The sequence below is a fragment of the Podarcis filfolensis genome (assembly GCF_964270895.1).
Source record: "Podarcis filfolensis genome assembly, chromosome: 3".
NCBI lineage: Eukaryota > Metazoa > Chordata > Lepidosauria > Squamata > Lacertidae > Podarcis > Podarcis filfolensis.
This window is the reverse complement of record NC_139606.1, coordinates 57732687-57758128: the sequence shown is the minus strand read 5'-3', so window position 1 is coordinate 57758128 and position 25442 is coordinate 57732687. Positions and strand designations below refer to the sequence as shown.

Sequence of the window (25442 nt, the reverse complement as noted above, 5' to 3'; positions counted from 1 at the left end):
TGCTAGCAACTTCCCCCTGCACATCTCCACAAACAGCTGGTTAGTTCACAATCTATCTTGAATAAGGATGCTTGCCACCCCTAAAGACCTTTGTCTGAAAGTATTCTTTTTCTAATTAATTCTCATGTATTCCACTCACAAATATACATGATTCAGTAAAGTGGCCTTAGTTTATTAGATAGCACATTTCTAAAGAACATCTTTTTCTCTGTTTACAAAGCAGATTGTGTGATAGTGTTTAATTTTTTTTAAAAAATGAAAGGGGAAAAAAATCAACAGTGCAAAATGACATTATATTTACGTGGTCTGTCTTCTCTGTTCTTTATTCGCTCCGTGTTTTGTTCGTTCGTTTGTTTTCCTACAAATATGGTGTGTCAGTCACTGGAAGGTTTGAAATGCTGATTTACGTTACACAGAGTTACAAAAGAAGAAGAAGGATAGAACGGCACACCTTGTATAATCATGGTTTAGACCAGAAACTATTGTGCTGTCCTGCGGATAGGAGCGCTGTATAGCTAAGCGCTATTGCTTGTTCTTCAGAAAAAGAGTCTCTGGTGTGTCTAATGTGGCTTCTGCCTCCCCTACTTTACCCCCTTGGCTTTCAGAGCCCTGAAACTGTTCAGCCGGGAGTTTCTCACATGAGTCTGGGATGAAAACCAGGGAACCACCAGGTATCTGAGTTCTGATAAGAATGTGCAGCATCAAAGCTTAGATTCCCAACACCTCTTAACAGATTTCCTCTTTCTCCAGACTCTTATGTAGCATATATAATTATGCACAAAGGGATACTGTATATTTTACTTAGATATCTCTTGCTTCATAAACAATAGATTGAAAAAATATTTTACAAAGGAAAAAGACTTTCCCCCCGCAGATGTCATTCAATATATTGCTATACCTTATACCATATTGATAATTATATACAAAACTTTTAAATTGCCTCTTAGAGATGCATGGAAGCATATAATATAACAGTTTGAAAGTATCCCATTTAAAGGGTTTTTCTTTTACTTAAAAAGAATCTTGGCTCATGTCAGTCTCTTGAATAAACTATGACTGCATGAAGAATATAATAGGAATTATTTGGAATGTCATTTAAGATTTAAGAGTAACTGGAAATATTGTCCATTTGTGGCTTAATTGGGGAGCACCAGCCTCAGAGAACTGGTGGAAATAGCAGCAGCAAAAGTCTTAAACAGTGGTGTAAAGGCGATTTAGTGTACAGTGCTGGTGGCTACTGGTTTCTGCTGTTTATCCTGTGCTCTTCTTTTCTTCAACTGCGTTTTACTTTTGTTGTCCCGTTCTCGGTTTTGTCTCCTAGATTCTCGGCCACTGTTTTCCTGCCTGTTTTCCTTGTTTTCTTCTGTCTTTTGGTTTTTTCTTCTTTCCTCTCTGCTTCTTCTTCCTACAGCAAAAAGCAACAAGACCGTTCCTTAAAACGTATATTCGCTTTTCTTCAGAGGTTGTTGTTATTCCCTCCCCCACCATTTAACTCTGCATTTCTACAAATGTGAACAGTAACTGGAAGCACACATCACTTCAAACTCTTCTCTTAATCATGACACTGTTACTCCAATACACAAAATGCACCCATTTCTTTTTTAAGTATTTCACACTTCATAGACATTTTGGTAATCATTCTTGTAAAAAATTCCTTCTAGGATTGCTCCAGTTGCTCTTCAATAGGAGTTATTCTATAGCCTGCAGCCGCCATATCAGTAAAAATAAATTAGACATAATAAATGGCAATGTGCTAGAATTCAATATAAGTAACATGGCTTTGCTGCATACATTTTAACCATTAGTAATGTTCTATAGCAATATATTTTCCATAAAGTATTTGTATATATTCTGCTAGGAAGAAATATAAATCAGCTGGTGGCAACTGGATTTCAAAAGTGTGTGCCCATTTGTAGGTTTGAGACACCTGCATCTACAAATATGTGGGGAAAGAAATATGTAAATGAAACTAAGTTGGATTTCAGTGTTGGAAGTATTATTTGTAATGCAACAATTAAGGATGGATAACGAACAATTCCTGTAGTTCTGAATGTCACAAATTGCATTGGTTTAGGTGAAGTAGCAATAAAAATCCACTAAGGGGCACCATTGAGCTTTCTGAACCCATCTTTTGCAGTCTGTTCAGAGAGAATAGGATTCTTTCCAATGTGAAAAGAAAAAAACTCATCCTCTTGTGCAGAAGTCTGGGGTTAAAACAGGAAGGAGAGTGAAGAGCACTATTATCCTGTGTGTATACATTATATATGTTCTTTTTCTTTCAACCACACTGCGAATCAATCTGGTTTACCACACTGAGAGGATACAGGAAGATATCACTCACACAGTCAGCTGTGGTATTCAGCTGCAGAAATGTCAATATAAAACAACTAACAGTGCAACCCTGTATTTGACTTTTCAGAAGTAGGTCCCATTGACTTCAATGGGAATTACTCCCAGTCCAATGTGCTGTGGTATTACGGCTTAACCCACAGAAAGAAAGAAGAGTGAGAATTGTAATCAAAAACTGTGAACCAGAGATGCAGATTCTTATTAACAATTGCAAGAATGTGCTGAATGTTTGTATAAATGAAGTCTACTCTTTCACCTGCTGAACCTTGCACACTGAATTATGCATGGAATGCAAAGGCGGTAGGGGACCCAATAAAGTGAAAGGTGTATAATTTAAAGCTCCATGAGCTTGTCCCACCTGGAATTACTAGCCTGCGAGTCCACCATGGTAGGAGGACAATGTCAATAGTGCAAGGCTATGTGGGGAAAGCTTTGTTAAGGTGCACCCAGCTAGCAGTGCTTTTGTTGCCTCTTTCCATAAATCAATTCAATATGGCTTAAAAAGGAAAGCATACAGATATATAACTCCAATTAACAATCCCCGATTGGGAAAATGCTCTGGAAGAGCCAGTGTCTCCAAAACCACTGATGCAATTCTTGTTTACTCCTGGGTCAACTTCAAGTCACCTATAGTCCATTAATGCAACGTTACGTAAATTCCTAGCTCCTTTCTCATTTCCAAGAAGCATGACCAATTTTTTGGAGAAGGGCCAACTTTCAAATACACTCAGACTGAACTCCACAGATGTCTGCCAAAAACATAATTTTAAGGACCCCTTCTCCCAAGGCTCCCATCCAGCACGAAAGTGATTGCATTTTCATTTGCCAGCCTTTTTTTAATTCATTCAAGGAACAGCACGATTCCCCAGTATTTCAGGTACTCAACGACTTGTGCCATTTCTAAAGGAAGAGAGTAAATGCCAAGCCTGCCCCCAACCTCCAAGAAGCTTTACCCTGTTATAGGCTGGGATGAAATTATTTACTAGCACAGTCCCGCTGGCACGGGAAGCAGAATGAATGAATGGATGCTGGCATTAGAACATGTGGCTTCCAAGTTATTATTACTAATGACATTTTTAGGTTAGGCTGAGCGAGTGAGAGTCTGGCCCAAGGTCACCCAGGCGAGTTTCATGGCCAAATGGGGATTTGAACTCAGGCCTCCCTTGGTCCTAGTCCAAGCACTACATCATGCTGTCTGTCAGCAGCCACACACTTCCACTCTTCCCTTGGGCTCAAGCACACAGCCGTATCATTTAAAGAGAGAGGTTTGAGCAGCAACAGGCTATCCCGTTGGTCCACCTTATGGCAAAGCATCCTTGCAGCCAGATTATCTGCACAAACACAATTTATGAAGCATACATGGTGTTGAATAGTGGGTAGACATAGCAGACGACACAGCGATTCTTCCAAAGAAGCTCTTTATTTGTAAGCTGGACAGAACTGAACAGCAAACAGCTCAGCCGGCCTTTTATAGGCAGCCGGCTGTCAACATTATAGCAACAACAACCCAGGGTTTCCCACCTAAAATAACTGACGTGGACCTGAGTGAAAACTACATACACAATACTCCTCGTGGCCAGGGTGAGAACTTCAATACATAACACCTGGCTCTTAGTCGTTCTGTTTTTATCCACTACAGTTTTAGGCCATGAGCTGCAGCCTGTAAGGTCAAAAGGGATATGGAAGAGGAGAAAGGAGTGGAGAGGGGTGCTCTGTCAATTTTCTGCATTTAAGACCTTATGCTAGTATACTCCTTCCACTATAAATTTAGACACATATAAATAAAATAAAGAAGATCAGAGATAATAAAGCAAATTTGATTTGAACAACTGTTTATGCTACAATGCAGATAAGGAGAAAGAATGCAGAAGTATTCATATTAGTTTTTAAAAGGGCAGATAAACTTAATATTTACTTTTAAAAAAGATATTTCCTGGCCTTTTTGTGAAAAATTTTGAATGACAGCATGAAAATTACTTGCTCTGGCAATGTTTGATTCAATACTTATCCTGGCCAAATCCACAAGATGTTCCTGAGACACTGTGGACCTTAAATAATTTTTAATTAGCTGGTTTGCTAAATGACCTCCCTCCAGAAGCTGCTGTTGCTTACTATTGTTAATAGTATTCTTAAGCTAACACAAACATTTGAAAATCTGTACTTTGTAGTCTGTTAACAAGTGTAACAGATCTAATGGCTTTAACTGTGCGTTTACAAAATTTGCTTTATATACTGAGGGTAAATGTTGCATTTCCTTTCCAAAATTTTCACCATTAAGGTCAGCAGGATATTCCTCTGATAAAGATAAGGCTTTCCTCTCCACATCACGTTTGGACATGGTGAAATATTTCTATAAGAAATCAATATTTTCTGCCAAGTGCTTAAAAGCATTGAAGCGGACAGTTAATCCTGCTACCAAAATGTAAAACACACACTTTCTGAAGTAGGCCTCTTCTGGAATATCATCTATGCTATTCATTTCTTCCATGTTAGCAGTAGGTGTGCTGTCGTTATGCAGCCTTGCCCTCTTGTGCCTGACTCCATCACATCTATGGGAGAGTTTTATTTCTGCATTTAAGTTTGATGCGACCAGTTTGGCTTCATTCCACAGGCATTTCCAGTTGTTTTGAAGTTTTGTCAGCTCTGTGAAGAGAGTTTCTATGTTTGCTACTTCAATATCCAGTGTGGCATCTCTTATCTTGGATGACTTTGTTGTATATATCAATGCCAGCTAATATTTTGTACTGCATGACTGCCAGTAACACACAAGCAAAAGATGTCACATGTTAAATCTCCATGGAATTCATTTCTCGTTTGGGCTGTCAAATTTAGTCCTAGGAAGTCTTCCAGTGCTAATTTAATGCTAGGCAAGGGAGCTGCAAATGACTTTTCACATTCAACATGATCTGACCATCTTGTTTCAGACGTACCATGAAGAGAACAACCAACCAAGTTTTGTAGTAATTCCCGCCACTTAGGACAGGAACTGAACAGGTGGTACACAGTTTGAATTGCTCTGAAAAAGCTACAGGTATGCATTCAGCAGCAACATTTCCACATAAGGTGAGTGTGATGTTCGTTATTGGTCTTCCAGCACTCTAACCTCTCCCATTAGATTCGCTTGAGGTCACGGCGATTGCTCTTTTCTTTTTTCCTTTTCTTTTTGAGATTTTAGTTCAGCTAGTGGAGGCATTTGAGCAAACCAGAAACACAGATCTGATGCTGTATTATGTCAGAACTGCATGTTTAGTCTGCCCTTCGAGAAATAATCAGGAAAAGTTATGCATGATAAGAGACAGATGCTTCTATCCTGGCAGATAATCTGAACTCATTCTAGAACAATATTACAATGGGAGAGAGCACCCCAAAGGAATAATTTGATTTCATGTTAAAAGGATTTGCAATCCAACCACTTTGTAATGAACAATGATACTGCTTCTCTTTGAACTCACACTTAAAAATAACTGAAATAAACCAATGTGTAAATACATTGTGCACTATTTGAAATTTGTGCAACACTTTTCTTATGCCATTGGCCATCTATTTCCTTAGTTCCCAAAATCAGGGCTAGATGATTGTAAAGTCCAATGACCTTGCTTCAAGAGAGAATCAATCCATGCACCATTTGCCATTTGTCCTGTTGCGTTCTCATCCCCACAACTTAACACATAACATGGAATACCATATATCACAAGCAGAGAACAGAAGCAAATGGACTTCAACATAGCAAGAGACTTGTAGAACAGATGGTTCCATCCGACTCAGGCCAAACCATATGCTACAAGGAAGAGGGGGCGGAGAGAGTTAAATATTTCCTAAACTACTTCCTGATACCAAATATGGGAGCAAAACCAGTGTAGGGAACTGAATGCACCCTTTCAGATCAGGTTTGAATAGCATTAGCCCACATAAGCACTGACAGCCATACCATATGTTTAAAGCACATATTTCCCCGAAGAATCCTGAGAACTGTCTTTCATGAAGGGCGACAGAAATTTCAGTTCTATTAGGGGTAAACTACAGCCCCCAGAATTCCTTGTGGGGGGAGGCTATGTGCTTTAAATGTATGGTGATACGTGGAAAGAGTAATTTCTGAAAGCTTCCATTTCTCTGCCCAGGAGCATTTATTGACTCAATTTCATACTGTATTACCTGCCAACAGAATGTCACTATGAGATGAATGAAACAATAAAGCTGAAAAATAAATGAATTCCTGTAGTGGTGAACCCCTTTCTGGCTTTGACCCCATGCTGTTCATGCACTGGGGGAAGGATGGAAGTCTGCTGAAGATGTGCAAGCTGTCTTCATACACTGTAGCCCTGAACAGTGGCGTAGCGTGGGGGGTGCAGGGGGGGCTGGCCGCACCGGGCGCAACATCTGGGGTTAGGGCAAATCCATGGGTTAGGGGGCGCAAATCCATGGGTTAGGGGGCGCAAATCCACGGGTTAGGGGGCGCAAATTACTTGCCTTGCCCCGGGTGCTGACAACCCACGCTACGCCACTGGCCCTGAATAGTCAGGGTTCCAACCCACAGGGGTAGCCTGCTTGCACTTGACAGGCGTACCTCTTTCTGAACTTTCCCCAGCTATGGACAGCATCAGAGAGTGGTCAGAAGAAGCCAAGTGACACCAGGAATGGGCCTAAAAGGTGCAACCCTGTAGCCCCTTTATCCCGTGAAGGGGGCTGTAATCAAATCAAATCAAATTGCAGAACTCCAAGCAATTGCCACACTTCCTTGAGTCCATTAGCACATGTAGATCTGCGCATCTCTGATGTGGAGAAGAGGGTTTTTTCTGTTTGAATGGGCTCTGAATCTCCCCAACCATCACTACCCTTTAGCTGTATATAAACTGTAGGTCTTATTTAGCAAAACTGCTTTGAAGTGATTGGTTGCTACGGCTGACACCAAAAATGCTAGCAGAGAGAATCACTGGGGACATTAATGGGATTTGTTGCAGGACTCGATATAGTGGAATTAATTCACATTATTATTCAGTTTGTGCTTAGGCTTCAAAAGGTAGTAGACCACCAAATGCTGCCGTGTAGTGATGGAATGAGACAGCATATGCTGAACTGAATACAAAGCATAGTTGGCAGGAACATTTAGATGTTCAGTTTCAGAAATAAAAGGGCAGCCAGGTACCATGGTTAAGGTAAGATATGGTGTAACCTACATAGATTTGTTCTGGTCACCAGAGAAAAAGTCAGTATACTTTTTGGGCATTTCTCAAACATAATGAGTTTGATCCTATGTATTGGAGTGGAGTTTCCACCTTAGCTCCTGGAGTGAAAGCAGAACTGAAAAAGGGAATAGGTTGCATCCTTTCTGAGCTAAAATCTTGTGCAGAGAAGCAGCCATCACTACGGCCCTCTATTCCACAGTTGTCTGTAATATGTGAAGTGGTATTTAACTATTTATGCTTCATCAATTTTCTCACTAGCTGCTGTTCATTTGTTTCATTCATAAACCTGGCAACTGCGTGAATCTCCTGCACAGTATACCCCCTTTCTACTGCTCCTTAAACTGAAATTGGTTTTAAACATGAGCAAAACCATGTGAGATCCGTGTTCTATATTGATTTCACTCTGCACTGTGCCAGCAGCCCCTTAGCAATAAAAATCATGATACTGTGAATTAGGGTTGTTTCCTCTGATGGGAATATAAATGCAAACAACAAACTTCTACATGTAGGTTCTATCCAGTTTCACTTTTGCAAGAATGTAGCAAGTTTATTCTTTTCCAAATCCCCCAAAAGAATGAGCAGTGAATTTATGGCTGTTTGTAGTGCCATAGCTTTTACAGAAACTGAAATTAGCAGCCAACTGTTTATAAAGAGACAGGGAAAATGTGAAGGATTAATGCTCTGATTCATTCATGTGGAGACAGAGGCTGCATCTTCATTTTATTCAATAGATGCTGCTGTGGGGTTTTTAACAATATGTTTACCAGTTTGTTATCCAGTCGTGCTCTTACAAGACCCCCAAAACATCACAATGACTCTTTAACATTTTCATATTTTAATAGTGCATTTGATCTCAAGTCACTCTGCTTGTGTAGCATATTATGGGCTGGGAAGTTCATCACTTGGTGATTAGCTATTTAGGACAGGTTTGTTGTTGTTTTTTAAAGCACTTATTCACAAAGCATAAACTATGTGATTCCTTGGCACAATATGTAATGCTGCCAACCAACTTAGATGGTTTTGAAGGAGGGTTAAAAATTCATAGGATGATAGGGCTGTCATTGGATATTAATCATTACAGCTATAGGGTGTCTGGAGCAGGAGAAGCATTGTGTCTCTGAATCCCAGTTGCTGGGTTACTAGGGTGGGAGAGGGTTAGGTACCCTTACTCTTCTGAGGGACAGACCCCCTGGAAGAATGCCTTCCATGAGATCTCTGGATCACACAGTTGCCAGTTTCAGATGTAACCGCTGTGGTGTTATGCAAGCAGAAATCACACCACAATGTATGACTGGACTTTATATAGCCTTTTAGAAGAAGAAGAAGAAGAAGAAGAAGAAGAAGAAGAAGAAGAAGAAGAAGAAGAAGATTCACAAAGGATAAAATGATCAATGGCTATTAGCTATGGTATCTAAAGTGAAATATTTGTCTTCACAGGAAGTATGCCCTGGATTACAAATGTTAGAGACAAGCAACACCTTTATTAAGTCCTACTAGAAAGCTTCCTACACAGCCTGGCTAGCCATTGCTGGAGACAGAATGCCAGACTAGCATTATGACTTGACCTAACAAGACAATTATTTTGTTCTTTCCACTAGTACCATTTAGTCAAGAACCTGAATTGGTTCTTCTCTCACTAATGCCCAGGGGGGAAAAAATCACAGCTCCCACATGAAAACAACCATTCCATAAATGCATCTGAAAATGTATCTGAAAATGCTTTATTTTGGGTGGCAGAGGGGACAGGACATTGGTGGTTGAGGATTTGGATGTAAAAACTAGTGTGTGGTGTTTTTTTTAAGCCACTACTGGGGCCAATTAGTCACACAGGCAATATGACAACCCCCCGTATGATTTATTTGCGTGTCTGATAATATTGGCTGTGATCGTAAAAAATAATTCATTCACAACCCCCTGATGGTTTGTGGTCTTGAGGGTTAATTTGATGAAAAGAGGACTCAAGTGCAGTTGGGCTGATCTTTGGCAACTCTTTGGTTGAAGATGCTGAGAGCTAGGGTAGGAGAATCCAAAGGTTCAGGCAAAGAGGGATTCATTGGTATGATCACTGCAGATTGATTGACATGCCAGTCTGTTCTTGAGACTGGAACATTTTATCAGAACTGGAACCAAGTTCAGTTGAAGGGTAGTTAATAAGGGATTGATTGAACAAGAGCTTTGTAGTGCAGTGGTTAGAGTATTAGACTAGGGAACCCCTGTTCAAAACCCTACTCAGCAATGAAGCGCAATGGGTAATATTGGACTATTCACTATATTTTAGCATGACCTACCTTAGAGGGTTGCTATAAAGATAAAATTGGGTGGCCATGGTGGGAGGACAGTGTCCACCATCTTGGGTTTCTTGAAGGAAGACAGGATACAAATGTAATCAACAAATGTAATAAATCAGTCAATCAGGCATTGGACTGAAAAACCAAGAGACCTAAATTCCAATGCTGTATTTTCTATCACTGCCTTGACTGTGTGTGTACCACATCTGCAAAGCAGGGGTAACTTTTGAGTATTAAAAACTACCATTACTATAGCTGCTTTGGCAAAAGTTTGAATTCTTCAGGGCATGGGTAAGTCAGTAGAACGGGCCTTTTCTGTTGTACGTTCCTGTCTATGGCGCCAAGGAGGCCAGTCTGGTGCCAACTTTCTCATTGTTTCGACCTTAGCCAAATGCATTCTTGTTTTCTCAGGCATATGCACTGCATCAATGATTTGATGTTTTTAATATGTTTATGTATTTTTATTATTGTAAATCACTCTGGAACTTTTCGCAGTGGACAGCAATATATAAACGTAATAAAGCTAAACCTTGGAATACTTTGGTAAAGTCTTCAGACAGTGCCCTGTATGATGAACTCATAATAAAGAACAAGCAGAGCACCTTTTCTGGATTGCACTGCATTGTACAGATTTTGGTATTCCAGCACTTGGATCCCACACTGGCAATTTCTCTCTTCTCCAGTCATCTGTCCCACTAATGAAGTCAATTCCTTGGAGTTTAAACTAAATCCTTCTGGTTTTGCAATGCACATTTCTACTTAAGCAATAAACAGCTGTCATCTGCCATTCATTAATATTAATTATAAATGGTTACTAGCTCAGAGCATCCAAGTCCAGCAGCTGAGATTTTTCCGCAATCTGACCTTAAGAGTTTTGAAAGGGTTCTACTAAGAGGGAGCCTTATACTCCAAGCCAACAGTAAGTAGAGGTTGAAGAACACAGCATGCAATCCATGTAATCAGTAGAAATGAAGGGGAGACAGAAAGAATAGGAGAGACCACCAGGAGATTTCTTTAAATGTTTAAGCATCTTACTTAGCCTTTTGTGTTGGCTTAAAAGCAAAAAGAGACATTGTCCATAATGATGGTGCGCCATCCATTTCATGTTCCTGCGAATGAAAGCTTGTGCAAATTAAAGGTTGTTCATCTCATGTTTCAGGAATGTAGCATTGTGTTTTATGCTGGAAGCCTGTTTTTGTTTTAAACCGAATCCCTCAGATGATGACAAATAGAAAGCAAACCATCTGAAGAAATTCTAAGCCAAGGCATTGATATACCTGAATATCTTTATACTGAGGCTACTTATGTCCATAGACAAAAACTTTTGGGCAGTGTGTGTTTGTGTGTGTATATAAAATTTATCCACTCACCTTATCTATCTTTTATTTACACATACACCTGTACAGATGCATAGGTGAGTGCCAGCTAACCTAAGCAGATATGCCACAATAGAAAAAATAGATGAGTCTAAATAAAACAATGGAAAAACAGATGAATCTAAATAAAACTTTATGAGCAGAGATGTGACTGCATTTCAGTACCAAAGAAGGTTTCCTCCTCTTAAATGCTGTTCAGTTCTACAGATGCCTGCTTCTCAGTCCCAGTTGTTCTGCTGGTTTTCTAACACTTCACAATGTATATTCCCCCCCAAAAAAACTCCTGTTTTGAGTGATTATGAATATTCAGCCCAGCTCAGGGCTAAATCTGCCTTGAGACAAATGTGTATTGCATACAACTGAATGCACATTTCTTAGTCAGATCCTGCAGGGACACACATGCACACTCCAGTCTGTCTATTGAGAGAAACTACATTATCTATCATTACATACGTCTAGTAGAAGTATGCCATTTCTCCCAAAGCTGATTATTCTACTGCTTTTCTTGGACTGTGGTTATGTAGCCATCTTAGACACATGTGAACTGGTTCCTGTTTCGTTACTGGTAATAGAAAATATTCTCTGTCCACTCTCCCACCACCCCACCTGCTTGAAAAGAATGTTTTCAAAAGGATAATTTTATATTTGAAGTATGTTCTTGTGCATCTGTAGAAGCAGAGTCCCTCACCCCTTATAGGCGCATAGGCACAGGAACATAAAACTCACGTTTTTAAAGAAATGCACATAAAATGAAGAGTTATTTCCATTTTAATTCAGTCCGAGACGATACACAAACCCAAACCAAAACTGCTATTTACTTCAATCCTGGATGTCTTTCCCCCCTCTAATATGTGCTTTAGTTTAGCTGCACGTAGTACCACAATAGCTTGATAAATGTGGTTTGTATTAGGCAAGAGTCTAGACTAGATGATGATTTACCAGTCCCTTTTGGGCCTGATGTCAGTCCATTTCTCAAACAGTAACCATTTTTCTAATGCCTACGCTGACTTGGACACTTTCTAGACCACTTCCTAATAAGTGGAACTGCCTGTGCCTTGCAGGCCTTCTCTTTGTAAAAACGTTGGTAAAGGTGATGCTTGGAATAGTTTGTCTGAGGGAAAGAGATGCCAGTTATTTTGTTCCACTTTGAAATCGGCCCATAAAGACTCCGGCTAGTAATAGTAAGTAAATACTACTGAATTCTGTGGTTAGCAGCGTCGTAACAGCGTTGCTATACATGGAAATATTCCATGGAAAAATAATTAAACAGTACTAAATTTTGCTTTCATTACATTTAAAAATGTTTCCTCCTCTGCGGCTGGCATTTCCAAAATGTTTTGCATACTTTGGCCGTGTTTTATTGGAGGTACTTATAAATTATTTCTCCTTCTCCTCCTTGCCCTTCCTTTCCCCTCCACTCACGATATTTTCAACATTCAAAGGATGAAATGCCAGATCCAAGAAGAGAAGGAGCCAGGAGCAACTCCTCCACCCAGTCCGTCCACTTCCTGGCCTTTCCACTATGTGTCAGTATTCTCTAGATAAACAGCAGTCATTCAGCGAGCGCAGGGGAAAGTAAGCTGCTTGTTTCTGTTGCAGCAGCAGGGCGAACTGCTTGTTTAGAATAGTCCTGGGAAAGATGCCAGGCGAAGGAGAGCTGGGTGCATGGAAGGGTCTGGTGGAGCAGACTGGTTCTTGGTGCAAACATGATGTGCGAATGTATGGTTTTGTTTTGCCTCAAGTGACTAAAACCCACGCAGTCTCCTCTATGTGACACTAAACTGGCTTAAAGCCAAGTTGCCTGGCATGATCAACATGACGTTGGATCATCAACAGAGCTTCCCACCCCCCCAAAAAGAAAATCTTATTCCTCACTCATTTGTTCTAAAAGTAGATAAAACATAATTAATAGTATATTGTTCTTCCATATTCCTCCATATCCATAACCATTTGTTCATATTCTTTCTGAAGAAAAGATGCTAACAGTGGATACAGAAACTAATGGAGCATGCAGAAATGGAAAAACTTACTGGAAGAATAAGAAATCAAGACAACAAACTTTTTAGAAAAGAATGGAAGTGGTGTGGGTGTGTGAATAAAAGAATAAGTTAAGACAATTTGGAGTATGCAGGAAAGGACGAAAATAAATGTAAATAACTGCAAAAAGGAGAAAGGGGGTCAAAATTGAAAATGTTAAAACTTGGCAAAATAATTGTTGTAAAGTATATAAATGAAAATTACAAATATTTTTTTAAAAAAATAAGATAAAATGCTGCAAACAAGCAGTCAACTTCTGTGTAAACGGAGACAAAGGCATACTTTTAGTGTTTTAAACTGTTTTCAGTATTGAGTAATATTGTGTTTTTAATATCCATGTTGTGTTTTAATTGTTGTGACCTACCCTGGGACTTTTGGATGAATGGGGGGTAATAATAATAATAATAATAATAATAATAATAATAATAGGAAGTGTGGATAAGCCCTTTGCCAGATACATGAGTGTCAGAATGTGGTACTATTTACCACTTAAGTTTCACGCCTTGAATTGTTAATTTTCTAGATGAGTATCCTGAACCGGTCAACTAGTTTTTTACTACTAAAAGTTGGTTAAAATACTTATTTATGAAATCTAATGCATTCATCAACTCCTGAAAGGAAAAAAAAAGTGTATTATGAGAATCCTGAAACGTCAGTCAAACATAAGAGTAAAATAAAATAAAATATATGAAACCCTTGAAAGTTGTCTTATGCAGTCCTTTCTTATTTTTTTCTCTGCCTTGAATGCTGTCCACAGTATTACACATTTGGGGTTTCTTGGTTTGCAAGGCTCTATTTCCACATTACTAGAGTGGAACTGAGGTCCCAAGCCATGTCAGAAGCTGCTTGAGTGAAGCATTTCCCATATGGTTTGGTATAAATTTAAACCACATAAATAGAACCACCTGAAAATGAGCAGTTCCACTAACAGGAATGTACTAACCCACAAGACAGCTACTTCCCATACCATTCACACAACTTGAGGATTAGGTCTATCTCCAAATATCAAGCTTATCAGCTTCACTATAAAAGTATTGCAAAGGTGAGTGTGGGGGGAGGTTAACATACCCATCAATTAGAATTTGATGTGATAATTATGTAAATTAGCAATTAAAAACATCTTAAATTAACTACAGTGATCCAGCTCATTACATTTTGCCTACGTGGCCCTCAGCATTTAATAAGCTGCCAGCCACTGATGAAGGGAAGTATTTAGAATGTTGAAATCAGAGCTCTGAATAATAAAAAGTTCATAAAAGTGTACATTGATTAATTTATTTTGCTTAGCAGTTTGGGAAAAAGTAGCTATTATATGGTCAATTCTTTATTCTTTATTTTTTTAAAAAAATGTTTTCTCTGGTTGCAGAGTACAAGAGTGTTCAACATATGCTTTAAAGTTTCAAAATGATTTATAAACTGGTTAATAAAGTTGTTTACTTGCATTAAGTCCAACACATTTTCAGCACAAGCTTCAGAGGAGGGGGGAAGGCTACCAAGTGACCCCTCTGCTGCATCTTTGCCTGTTTGAGGAGTTAAGAAGCAGAGAGAACAACTGGGGGGAGAAAGAGATGAGCCTTCTGCTAATGCAATGAGCAACCAAGCACCACTCTGAGATCCGGGGGAAATTGACTTTTGTCCATATATGGATCAGATGCAGAATGTGTGATAGAACTGGTACAGAAATGCTAGAAAGGAGATATTTGGCTTTTTCTTCAGCTTGGGCTCCAGTATTCATCCTCCTTGTTCATACGACATGGTAAGCCAAACTATGGCTTACCAAGACGATGCGAGTGTGTGGGCTCCTGAAGAGAAGCTTGCAGCCACATTGCTCCTCCTGCCCATTTCTCTTGCTGGCCTGCTATGCTAAAGTAAGCCATGGCTTGGCTTAGCATGTAGTCTGTGGTTAAGCTCTGACCTCACTAACCATGAGCAATAGTCAAGGTTTGTTCTTGGCTACAGTTTGTGGTTAGTGGGGATAAAGCTTAACCATGAGTCCCAGTTTGGACATGCTAAACCAAGTCTTGGCTTAGCCCAATAAACCACAACAGTCAAAAGGAGAAAAGCAGCTGTAAACTCCTCTCTTGGAGCCCATGCATCCTTACTAAGCCATGGTTTGGTTTATCATGTTGTGCAAACTAGCTAACTACACCCCACAAAAACCCTGTTGCAGCACACTGCAAAGCCCAATGCACTGTTTGTGTATAGGTGACTCAAGTGTGTTACAGATTTTCTGTGTTACAGATGGTCTGTGTTACAGATTTTCTCAGGCATTTTTCATTTAGTATACTGCTAGCTGGGGAAGGAACCATGGTTCAGCAACAGAGAGCATCTGCTTTGCATGAAGAAGGTCCCAGGTTCAATCCTTGGCATCTTAGGTAGCAAGCAGTGGCACCTGGTGAGGTGGCTTTGCTATGCCTGCAGCCGCTGCCTGACAATCAAGAGAGGAAAGGAATTCCCACTTGTACCTTAAGAGATGGGAGGTGGTAGTGGAGGCAGAAGCAGCCTGGATCTGCGCTGGGATATCATATCAGCAACCATGTGCTCGGATGGCTTTGGCTATGGCCTCCTCCCTCTTCACTTCCCCAACCTCCCAGTGCTGCGATGCACCTTATACACAAAGATTTATGTCCCATCTCTTTTACCAGTCAGTAATGACAAAGCATGGAAATGAATCCCATGGTACTCCTTGGTCACCACAGAATGGTTACTGGTGAATCACCTCACTGGCCACCAATGGTAAATAAAAAGGATGTGGAAAATACTGTCTCCTTGAGTGAACAAACTAATGTACTGGCTCTGTTGGCACCAATAAAAAGATTCCCTCCTGATGCAAATAGCAGCTGTGGAGGATTTGGCGAGGGTGAACATGGAGGGAGGAAAAGAGTTAAACTCCTTCCACAACCTCTACAGTTCTGCTTCTACTAGAACCCTCTGTGACTGCTATTTACTCTTTTTTTAGGTGTGCATCTTAACCCAGAGGTAGCAAACATGGTGCGCTACAGATGTTTCCGGACTGTGACTCCTATCAGACCCAGCCAACATGGCTAATGGGCAAGGATGATGGGAGCTGTAGTCCAACAACAACTTGAGAGGGCACCACATTCACTATCCCTGCCTTAACCACATTCACGTAATTAACTTCATGTCTAGCTTGTCCCTAAGGCAGCTGCTTATGCTAATGGAGAAGGATGGTAAGGATTATCTCTCATGCTTCCCCTCTGTTGGTTGTATTTAAGTCATCATAGCTGAAGCCAATCTGTCACAACACGATTATAACTGGGAGCCTGCAACTGAGCTCTCAGGAGTACTCAAAATGAAGCAGAAATGTGCTACCTTAGGAGGGGGGGGGGAAATTGCTGCAAGGAAGAAAGGGGGGGAATAAAAGAGGATTTGCTGGCAGAAAAAAACCATTAAAAATAAACAGCCAAACCCTTCACAGGATTTTCATAATTATAGTAGTAGCTTGGAGTCACAGAATCCAAGTTATGATGACCCAGCAGCGTATGCAAAATGTCAACACTGAGATACGGTAATTAGCTTCATGTTAATTCTGAAGCCTCAGCAGCCTGGGGAATAACCACAAAGAAAGGGCATTAACCGTAACCACATTGGTGTCATTCACATGCTGTTGCTAGAGGATCGTGCTGGCGTGATACGCCTCAGCTGGAAGAGTCTCAGCATCTGCTCCAAGTTCCTCAAGGCAGCATGTTTTTTGATGTGGGGACAGGGAAAGAAGTAGACTGGGAGTGAAATGCTTTGCCTTCCACCATACACATGTTTCATATTTTGAATACTAGAGGCAGGTTATCCTCCACTGCAGGTTACAATTTTGTTACTACCCCGTAGGAATGGGAAGAGGCTTTGTAGCTCTGACCTGCACCTAACTCTTTGCCATCCAATATTCCTGCTGCACTATGCACTGTACACTCCTGACACACTAGAATAATCCAGGGAAATTCTGCGTTCTGTCCACACACCCTTTTCCAATACAGGGAATACTGGACTAGAGCAAAACAGTGGCAGACAATATTGCCAAAAATATTTTGTGCTAGTAGTAAATAAAGTATATAAAGACAGGACCACAGCATACATTTGAAGCACATCCAACATACATTTAAAGCTCATTATTTTCTACAAAGAATTATGGGAACTGTAGTTTATTAAGGGTCCTGGGAATTGTGGGTCTATAAGGGGTAAACTGCAGTTCCCAGGATTTGGGGGTGGGGGGGATGTCTTGTGCTTTTAATATACATTGAATGCACTTCAAGTGCATGATGTGGATCTTCCCTAAATGCCAAATGGAGATGTTATAATTAACATGCTGAAATCATACTGCCAAATGAAAGTGCATCTTAGTTATATTAACTGAGTTGTGTTGATGAAAGGTTTTGCACAATCCCTTTTATGTTTTAAAATCTTGGACAGCTGTGGGTCATATCCAGTTCTGGCTATTCACTCACTCAACTTATGCCACTTTGGGTTGAAACAACCTTATCCCTACTGAGATCAGTAGCCCATCTAATTCGGTATTGTCTCCTCTGTCTGGCAGCAGCTGTCTGAGGGTTCAGCCAAGGAGACTTTCCCAAACACTTCTGGAGTTGCTGGGGACTAACATGGTCTCTCTTGCATGCAAAACTATATTTGAAGTAGAACAGCCTAGGTTGCCGAAGATACTGAACCCTTGTACAACATTCTGCTGGGAAGGGAAGGGCAGAGAAAGGAGCAGCAGGCATAGTTGCTTGAGATCCTTCAATGCAGAGAGAGAGATGGACCCTTGTTTGTTTAGTAAAAGGTGCCCAATAAAGGCTGCATATATTTACAAAAGAGAGAAACACACTGTCACATAATCCACAACTGAAGGCTGATCCTGAGAATAGGCTTCAGAACATTCTTTAAGTATAGAAATGCCTATACTGCCCTTCCAAATAAATTTCCAAGACAGATTACATTAAAAGAAGAGTGCAGTGACCATTTTGCTCACGCCCAATTGACGCGCTGCTGATGCATGGGTCTTTTTGGACTTGGAAGAGGGCGGAACAGGGGCGGAACAAGGTGGAACACAATGGGATGGGCTTATGCATGCTCTGCCAATGTGTGTGGGGCCCAAGCACAGAGCAAAATGGTTGCTGCCAGATAAAGACAATCAGCAGGGCTAAAATTATTTAGAAGTCATGGTGGCTGAAGACTGCCCTTTCCTGGTGCCAAAAGGACAACAAAGTAGGCACCGGGCTTACTTTCCTGGAGAAAGCACACCATAGTTGTGTTGCCATCACTGAGAAGGTCCTCTTCCAGATACCAACCCACCTCACCTCACAGGGTGGCACCCACAGAAGGCCCTTATTTACCTGGTAAACTGTCAGAGGGCACTTTGAGACTGACTGGGGGTAGAATCCTGCTGAAATTCCTTCTTCTAACTTAATCTATATAAGGTGAATGAATGTGCTGCTCTTTTGCCACTGGCCACCGTAGTTATAATGTCTTCATCACTGTGATGGAATCTGATAGGAAACTATAAGAGGAAGATGCCTAGGTTCTGATGAGGCTCTCTTCTTGAACCTGGGGCAACCTCTTGCAATGTTTCTAGTCAGTGGTTCCCAAAACGCCTATGTGAGTCCTCAGCTGTTGAATCACAGCTTTTAAAAAAAGTAACCTTAGCTTGTTCCCCTTGATTATACTAATAATAAAACAATGTAAAATAATACTAAAAGCCAAAAATACCCTCTGTAAAAGAAAAGGCATTTCTTATTTACAAAAGATTTCCAAACCTGCAGGCATGACATACCGTATTTTTCCGTGTATAACATGCCCTCATGTATAAGACGACCCCTATTTTTGGGGAATCCAATTTAAGAAAATGGGGGGAGATGGCCCAGAGTTGTTCAGCTTTTTTGGGGGGTGCCAAAAATCACTCACCAGACTGACAAATGCTGCCAATTGCACGCGTCACAGAAGCCATAAACCAGCAGCTGGCAAGCGTACGCCCAATTGACGCAGTAGCAGCCAATCCACAGCAGCCATTGCCGCAGCCACCAAGTCACCAACCCAATTGCCGCAGCAGCAGCCAATCCAAAGCAGCCCTTGATGCAGCCACCAATCACCCACCCTATCGCTGCTGACAAGCTCCTGCTTGCGGCTGCAACCAAACGCCTGTCCCCCCTCAGCACTATCCATGTATAAGACGACCCCCGATTTTGAACATTATTTTAGAGTAAAAAAAACCACCTCCTCTTACACACGGTAAAGTGCGGTAATCATACTGGTAGGTAGGAATGAAAGAGCTTCCAGAATAATATTGTAGCATGCTCACAGCAAACATACTTAAAAACTATATAACAGCAATTTTCAGACACATTTATGAATGTTTCTGAAACTCACTATAAATTCATGAATTCAAATCATACCGCCAACATAAATTTTGGTTGGTAAAAGACTGTTCAGTGGTAACACCAAAATACTTCGATGGAAGCCAAAGTCAGTGGGACTTGATTGCTTTGGATTATTATCAGAAGTACTCTGGTTTAACTTTTTTGCATATGTATGTCAGCCTGTAAATTATTTTGTACCCTCTTTCATATTCGGCCTAACCTATGCCTAGTTAGGATATTTATTCAGAAGTCTGTCTGACATCCGAGCAAGGCATCGTATTCCAGGGCACATGTGCACAGAATTGAAAACTCTTTCTCTTTTAATAAACTGCATTATGCTGCTTCTGTTGTTTTTCTCTGGAGCAGTTTCACAGAATGTTAATTGAATCTTTGCTCATAAACAAAGAAAAGTGAACAGAGATGAACTCTGCAACAACGTGTCCCACAGGAACGCTAAATGAGCAGCCCACTTTTCTTTGCAGCTCATTGCATTTCACTGATGTCCGAATCTGTGTGGTATGAGAGTGGGCGTAAATAAGAGGAATTTAATTGCTTAATTCTTTGAGCCTGCTGGTATTGTGTTACATTGTCTTCATCTAAAACCACAGCAACACTAACACTGAGGAATGGCTTTGCGAATTTTAGCTAAACAGCGTTCTAGGAAATCTACTGAAAGCCCAACAGGACGTCCGACTGGACTCTGTATATACAAGAGTCAACTGCATATTTATCAGATCCGGTCTACAAATATGTTGGATGCACTACATGGACACATATACTAATTAGGGATGGATGAACTGATCTGAAAAAATAAATAAAACTATTAGATATGGCCAAAATTTTGGCCTTCCTCTCTTCAAAAACCAAATGAAATCTTTATATGAATTCAAATGTTTGACATAGCTTAAGGCATTAAAAAAAAATAATCTCTTCCTAGACCCTCCAAGTGTCCCTATTTTCCAGGGACGTCCCTGATTTAGAGAAGCCATCCCGGTTTGTCCTGCTTTTCCTTAGGACATCCCTATTTTCACTGGAGAAATGTTGGAGGGTATGGAGTTATCTGACCCCTGAGCCATCTGAAGGCAATCCTGTATAGTAAAGGGTTGTTTTTTTAATGTTTAATGTTTTATTATACTTTTATATAAGTTTGAAGCTGCCCAGAGTGGCTGGGGAAACCAGTAAGATGTGTGGGGTATAAATAGTAAAATTATAATTATGGAATGGGATATCCCTATTTTCAGCAGAGAGATGTTAGAGGGTATGCCTTCCATCATCAGATCACTTAGATAAGTGGGTTTGCAAACTGTGTCCCCGGGATTGCTTGGAAATATATCTGTAGTTCCTCAATGGGAAAGGCAAGAATAGTAGGCAAGCTTTCATGAAAGCCATCTTGTTCACCTTTGAAGATTTTCCAATTGGCTGGGTGTGTTCCAGACTTTGCTCCCAGATTCAGTTCACATAAGGTCAAGGATGAGTCCTAGCAGGGCTGACCAGTACATGTGGCCTAAAATATGATCCAGAACTATCTGCAATGTATAAAGAACCCTTGGCAGACAAGTAAATGTGAAAAGTTTCCCAAAGATATTTCAAAAGTCTGTGGCTTTGAATAAAGCCTCTTCCAATTAAAAGTGTTCCAACTGAATCCCTGTGGGCTACATATGGGCAAAAGATGAACCATATGTAGGAAGCAGGTGCATGTTGACACCTCGATCCAGCTATATATCTATAACCACTCATGGCCAATGGAAGAGGACAATAGTCACATTTGCACTAGGCTGCCCCTTTTTGCCCATCCTTTCACACCATCTCTGAACTATCCTGAAGTGCTGGATTCTATAAGCCATTAATGTCAAGTGAAATATTTCACTACAGCTTATTATATTTTAGAAGTTTATCATCTCATATTCTCTTAAAGTTCCCCAATAGTACCTAACAAAAGGGTATTGATAATTGGACGTGTAGGCATATCCCATAAAATAGATTCCTGGCTCATTCAGGTGAACAGACACATCATAAAATGTGTGAATACGTAACACTGGTTTCTTGCAAACAACTTTGAAATTTACATGCTAGCCAGTAGGAACCAAGGCCATTTGCAAAAAGTGAAAATTGCTAATGTGCATTTATTTTTAGAAGTGAAAAATCAATGGAAAGTTAATGGAGTCATTAAATAGCAAATACTTCCTTAGCGTATCTAGAATACCTCTGGAAATCACATTAATATAATGAGCTGTTGGGATCCCTTTAGAATTGTGCATATCAAACCAGTTTGCAGCATGCAAGTCACTAAGTTGGGCAGGAAGGATAAAGTAATGAAAAAGAACTAAAAGGTACTTAGGTTTAGTAGAAAAGAGATCAGACGAACAGGAAGGCATATAAAACTTTTACAGGGTGTGGTCCACAAATCAACTGTGCTGTATAGCACTGCAGTACACTGTGTTCTACTGATTACTCTTGCTTTTCTCCCTTATTATAGCCAGGCACAACAAGGATCCAGATACCACATGGCTTGACTACATGGACTATAACATTATTTTGATGGGAGATATGAATGGAGTGGTATCTACAAATATGGATAAGTCGCAGAGACAGGTTGTAACTAAAGATGGCAGACTACCAAAAACCTTTTTTGAACTGACTGACAATATGGACTTGAGTGACATTTGGAGAACCAAGAATCCCCTTGGAAGAGAGGGAACATTCTTCTCTGAAGCCAACATGACATGGACAAGAATTGACCAAATATGGATAACTAGAGGACTGGCACCTAAGACTCGAAAAGTGGAAATTTGCCCAAAAACTTGCTCCGACCATAATGCGGTGAAGATGGAGATGAAACTAACACCAATCGGTTCCTTCAGATGGAGGATGAATGACACCTTATTTAGAGATCAAGAGGTTACCAAGAAGGCCCAAAAAATCTTGAGAGATTATTTTGAGATAAATTTGAATACCACGGTTGAAAAAAGAGTAATCTGGGACGCAAGCAAAGCGGTCATGAGAGGGTTTCTGATTCAACAGAACGCAATATAGAAGAGAATTCAAAATGAGAAAAAAGATAAAATCTTGGAAAAAATAAAAGAAGGAGAGAAGAAATTAAGAGCGAAACCAAAGTCACAAGAGATTCTGAGAGAAATAAAATTATATCAGTACAATACATGAAAATGATAAATCAGGAAGTAGAATGGAAAATTAAGCAGATGAGACAAAAGACATTTGAATCAGCTAATAAATGTGGGAAACTGCTAGCCTGGCAGATTAAAAAAAGACAAAAATTAAACACCATTACAAATTTGGATGTGGAAGGAAAGAACATACAGAATCCATTGGAGATTAGAAAGTGCTTCCAGAGATATTTTAAACAACTATACACACAAGGGCCACAGAAAGAGACTGATTTAGACCAATTTTTAAGAACAAATGGATTACAAAAAATCTCTCAAGAAAATAAGATAATGTTGAATCACAAAATTACAGAACAGGAGGTTGAAGGTGCCATCCAGAACGTGCAGTTGGGTAAATCTCCAGGGCTGGATGGTCTTACCTCCAAATACTATAGATCTCTGAAAGACTGGTTAATTCAGCCACTAAAGGAGGTCTGTAATGAAATTCTGGAGGGGAAAAAGGCGCCAGAGTCGTGGAAGGAAGCTTACATTACACTTATACCGAAAACTGAGTCTGAAAAGACACAACTTAAGAACTACCGCCCCATATCCCTGCTTAATGTGGATTACAAAATTTTTGCTGATATCTTGGCTAATAGATTAAAAAAGGTATTAGTTGAAGAGATACATAAAGATCAAGCTGGCTTTCTCCCAGGTAGACATTTGTCTGACAATACGAGGAACATAATTAATATTTTGGAGAAGCTGCAAGTGAACATCAATACCAAAGCAGTTTTAATTTTTATAGATGCGGAAAAAGCTTTTGATAATATATCTTGGAATTTTATGAAGAAAAATCTTCAGGGAATGGGGGTGGGCCAAGGGTTTGAAAATGGTATAAGTGCAATTTACTCAGAACAAAAGGCTAAGTTAATAGTTAATAATGTGATGACAGAGGAATTTAAGATAGAGAAAGGGACACGACAAGGCTGCCCAATTTCCCCACTGCTTTTTATTTCGGTTCTGGAGGTTTTGCTGAATATGATTATAAGGGACCGTCTGATTAAAGGTATTCAGGTCGGAGCCAAACAATATAAATTGAAAGCTTTTGCAGATGACCTAGTTTTGACGTTACAGGAGCCAGAATCTAGTAAGAAAAGAGTATTAGAATTGATTCAAGAATTTGGTCATGTGGCAGGATTTAAGCTGAACAAGTCAAAAACTAAAGTGCTTGAGAAAAACTTAACACCAATTGAGAAAGAGAGGTTTCAGAAGGAGACTGGTTTAACATTAGCTAAGAAAGTAAAATATGTGGGGGTTAATATGACTGCTAAGAACTTAAACTTATTTAAAGATAACTATGAGAAATGTTGGATAGAAGTGAAAAAAGACTTGGAAATATGGTCAAATTTGAAGCTTTCCTTGTTGGGTCAAATTGCAGCTATAAAGATGAATGTATTGCCAAAAATGTTATTTTTGTTTCAATCATTGCAAATATTGGACAGGATGAACTGTTTCAAGAAGTGGCAGAGAGACATTTCCAGATTTGTCTGGCAGGGCAAGAAGCCTAGAATAAAATTTAAAATATTAACTGACGCAAAGGAAAGAGGTGGATTTGCCCTGCCAGACCTTAAACTTTATTATGAATCAGCAGCATTCTGCTGGTTGAAAGGCTGGCTGCTTCTTGAGAACACAGACATTTTGGACCTAGAAGGTTTTAACAACGTTTTTGGATGGCATGCATATTTGTGGTACGACAAGGTTAAAGCACATAAAGCATTTAAAAACCATATTGTCAGGAAAGCATTGTTCAATGTCTGGATAAGATACAAAGATTTACTGGAAAATAAAACCCCAAGGTGGTTGTCACCAATGGAAGCGAAGGCTCAGAAAAAGCTCAATATGGAGGCCAAATGGCCGAAATATTGGGAAATATTGGAACAAGAAGGAGACAAATTGAAATTGCAGAGTTTTGAGAAATTAAAAGATAAAGTGCGAGACTGGCTTCATTATTATCAAATAAGAGAGGCCTATAATTTGGATAAAAAAATTGGCTTCCAGGTGGAAAAATCGAAATTGGAAACAGAACTGTTAGATCCCAAAACTAAGATACTCTCAAGAATGTATAACTTGCTATTAAAATGGAATACGCAGGATGAAACGGTTAAATCTGCTATGATTAAATGGGCAAAAGATATTGGTCACAACATTATGTTTGCTGACTGGGAACAGTTGTGGACCACCGGTATGAAATTTACGGCATGTAATGCCTTAAGAGAGAATATTATGAAAATGATTTACAGGTGGTACATGACACCAGTCAAGCTTGCAAAAATATATCATTTGCCCGATAATAAATGTTGGAAATGTAAAGAAAATGAAGGTACATTCTTTCACCTTTGGTGGATGTGCCCAAAGATTAAGGCTTTCTGGGAGATGATATATAATGAAATGTAAAAGGTATTTAAATATACCTTCCTGAAGAAACCAGAGGCCTTTCTCCTGGGCATAGTCGGCCAATTGGTGCCAAAGAAGGATAGAACTTTCTTTATGTATGCAACAACAGCAGCAAGAATACTTATTGCAAAGTATTGGAAGACACAAGAGCTACCCACCCTGGAAGAGTGGCAGATGAAGGTGACGGATTATATGGAATTGGCGGAAATGACTGGCAGAATCCGAGACCTGGGAGAAGAGTTGGTGGAAGAAGACTGGAAGAAATTTAAAGACTATCTTCAGA

The 25442-nt window shown here is 39.9% G+C and overlaps 1 protein-coding gene across 1 annotated transcript in view; it reads right to left on the bottom strand.

Annotated features, from left to right (window-relative positions):
* Positions 1–151: 151 nt before the first annotated feature.
* RSPO3 (R-spondin 3) overlaps positions 152–25442 on the bottom strand; it is a 57338-nt gene continuing 32047 nt past the window's right edge. The window contains exon 5 of the mRNA XM_083606324.1: positions 152–1405. Coding sequence (XP_083462450.1) covers positions 1215–1405 — 191 coding nt within the window. The 3' untranslated portion in view covers positions 152–1214. The remainder of the gene's footprint in view (positions 1406–25442) is intronic.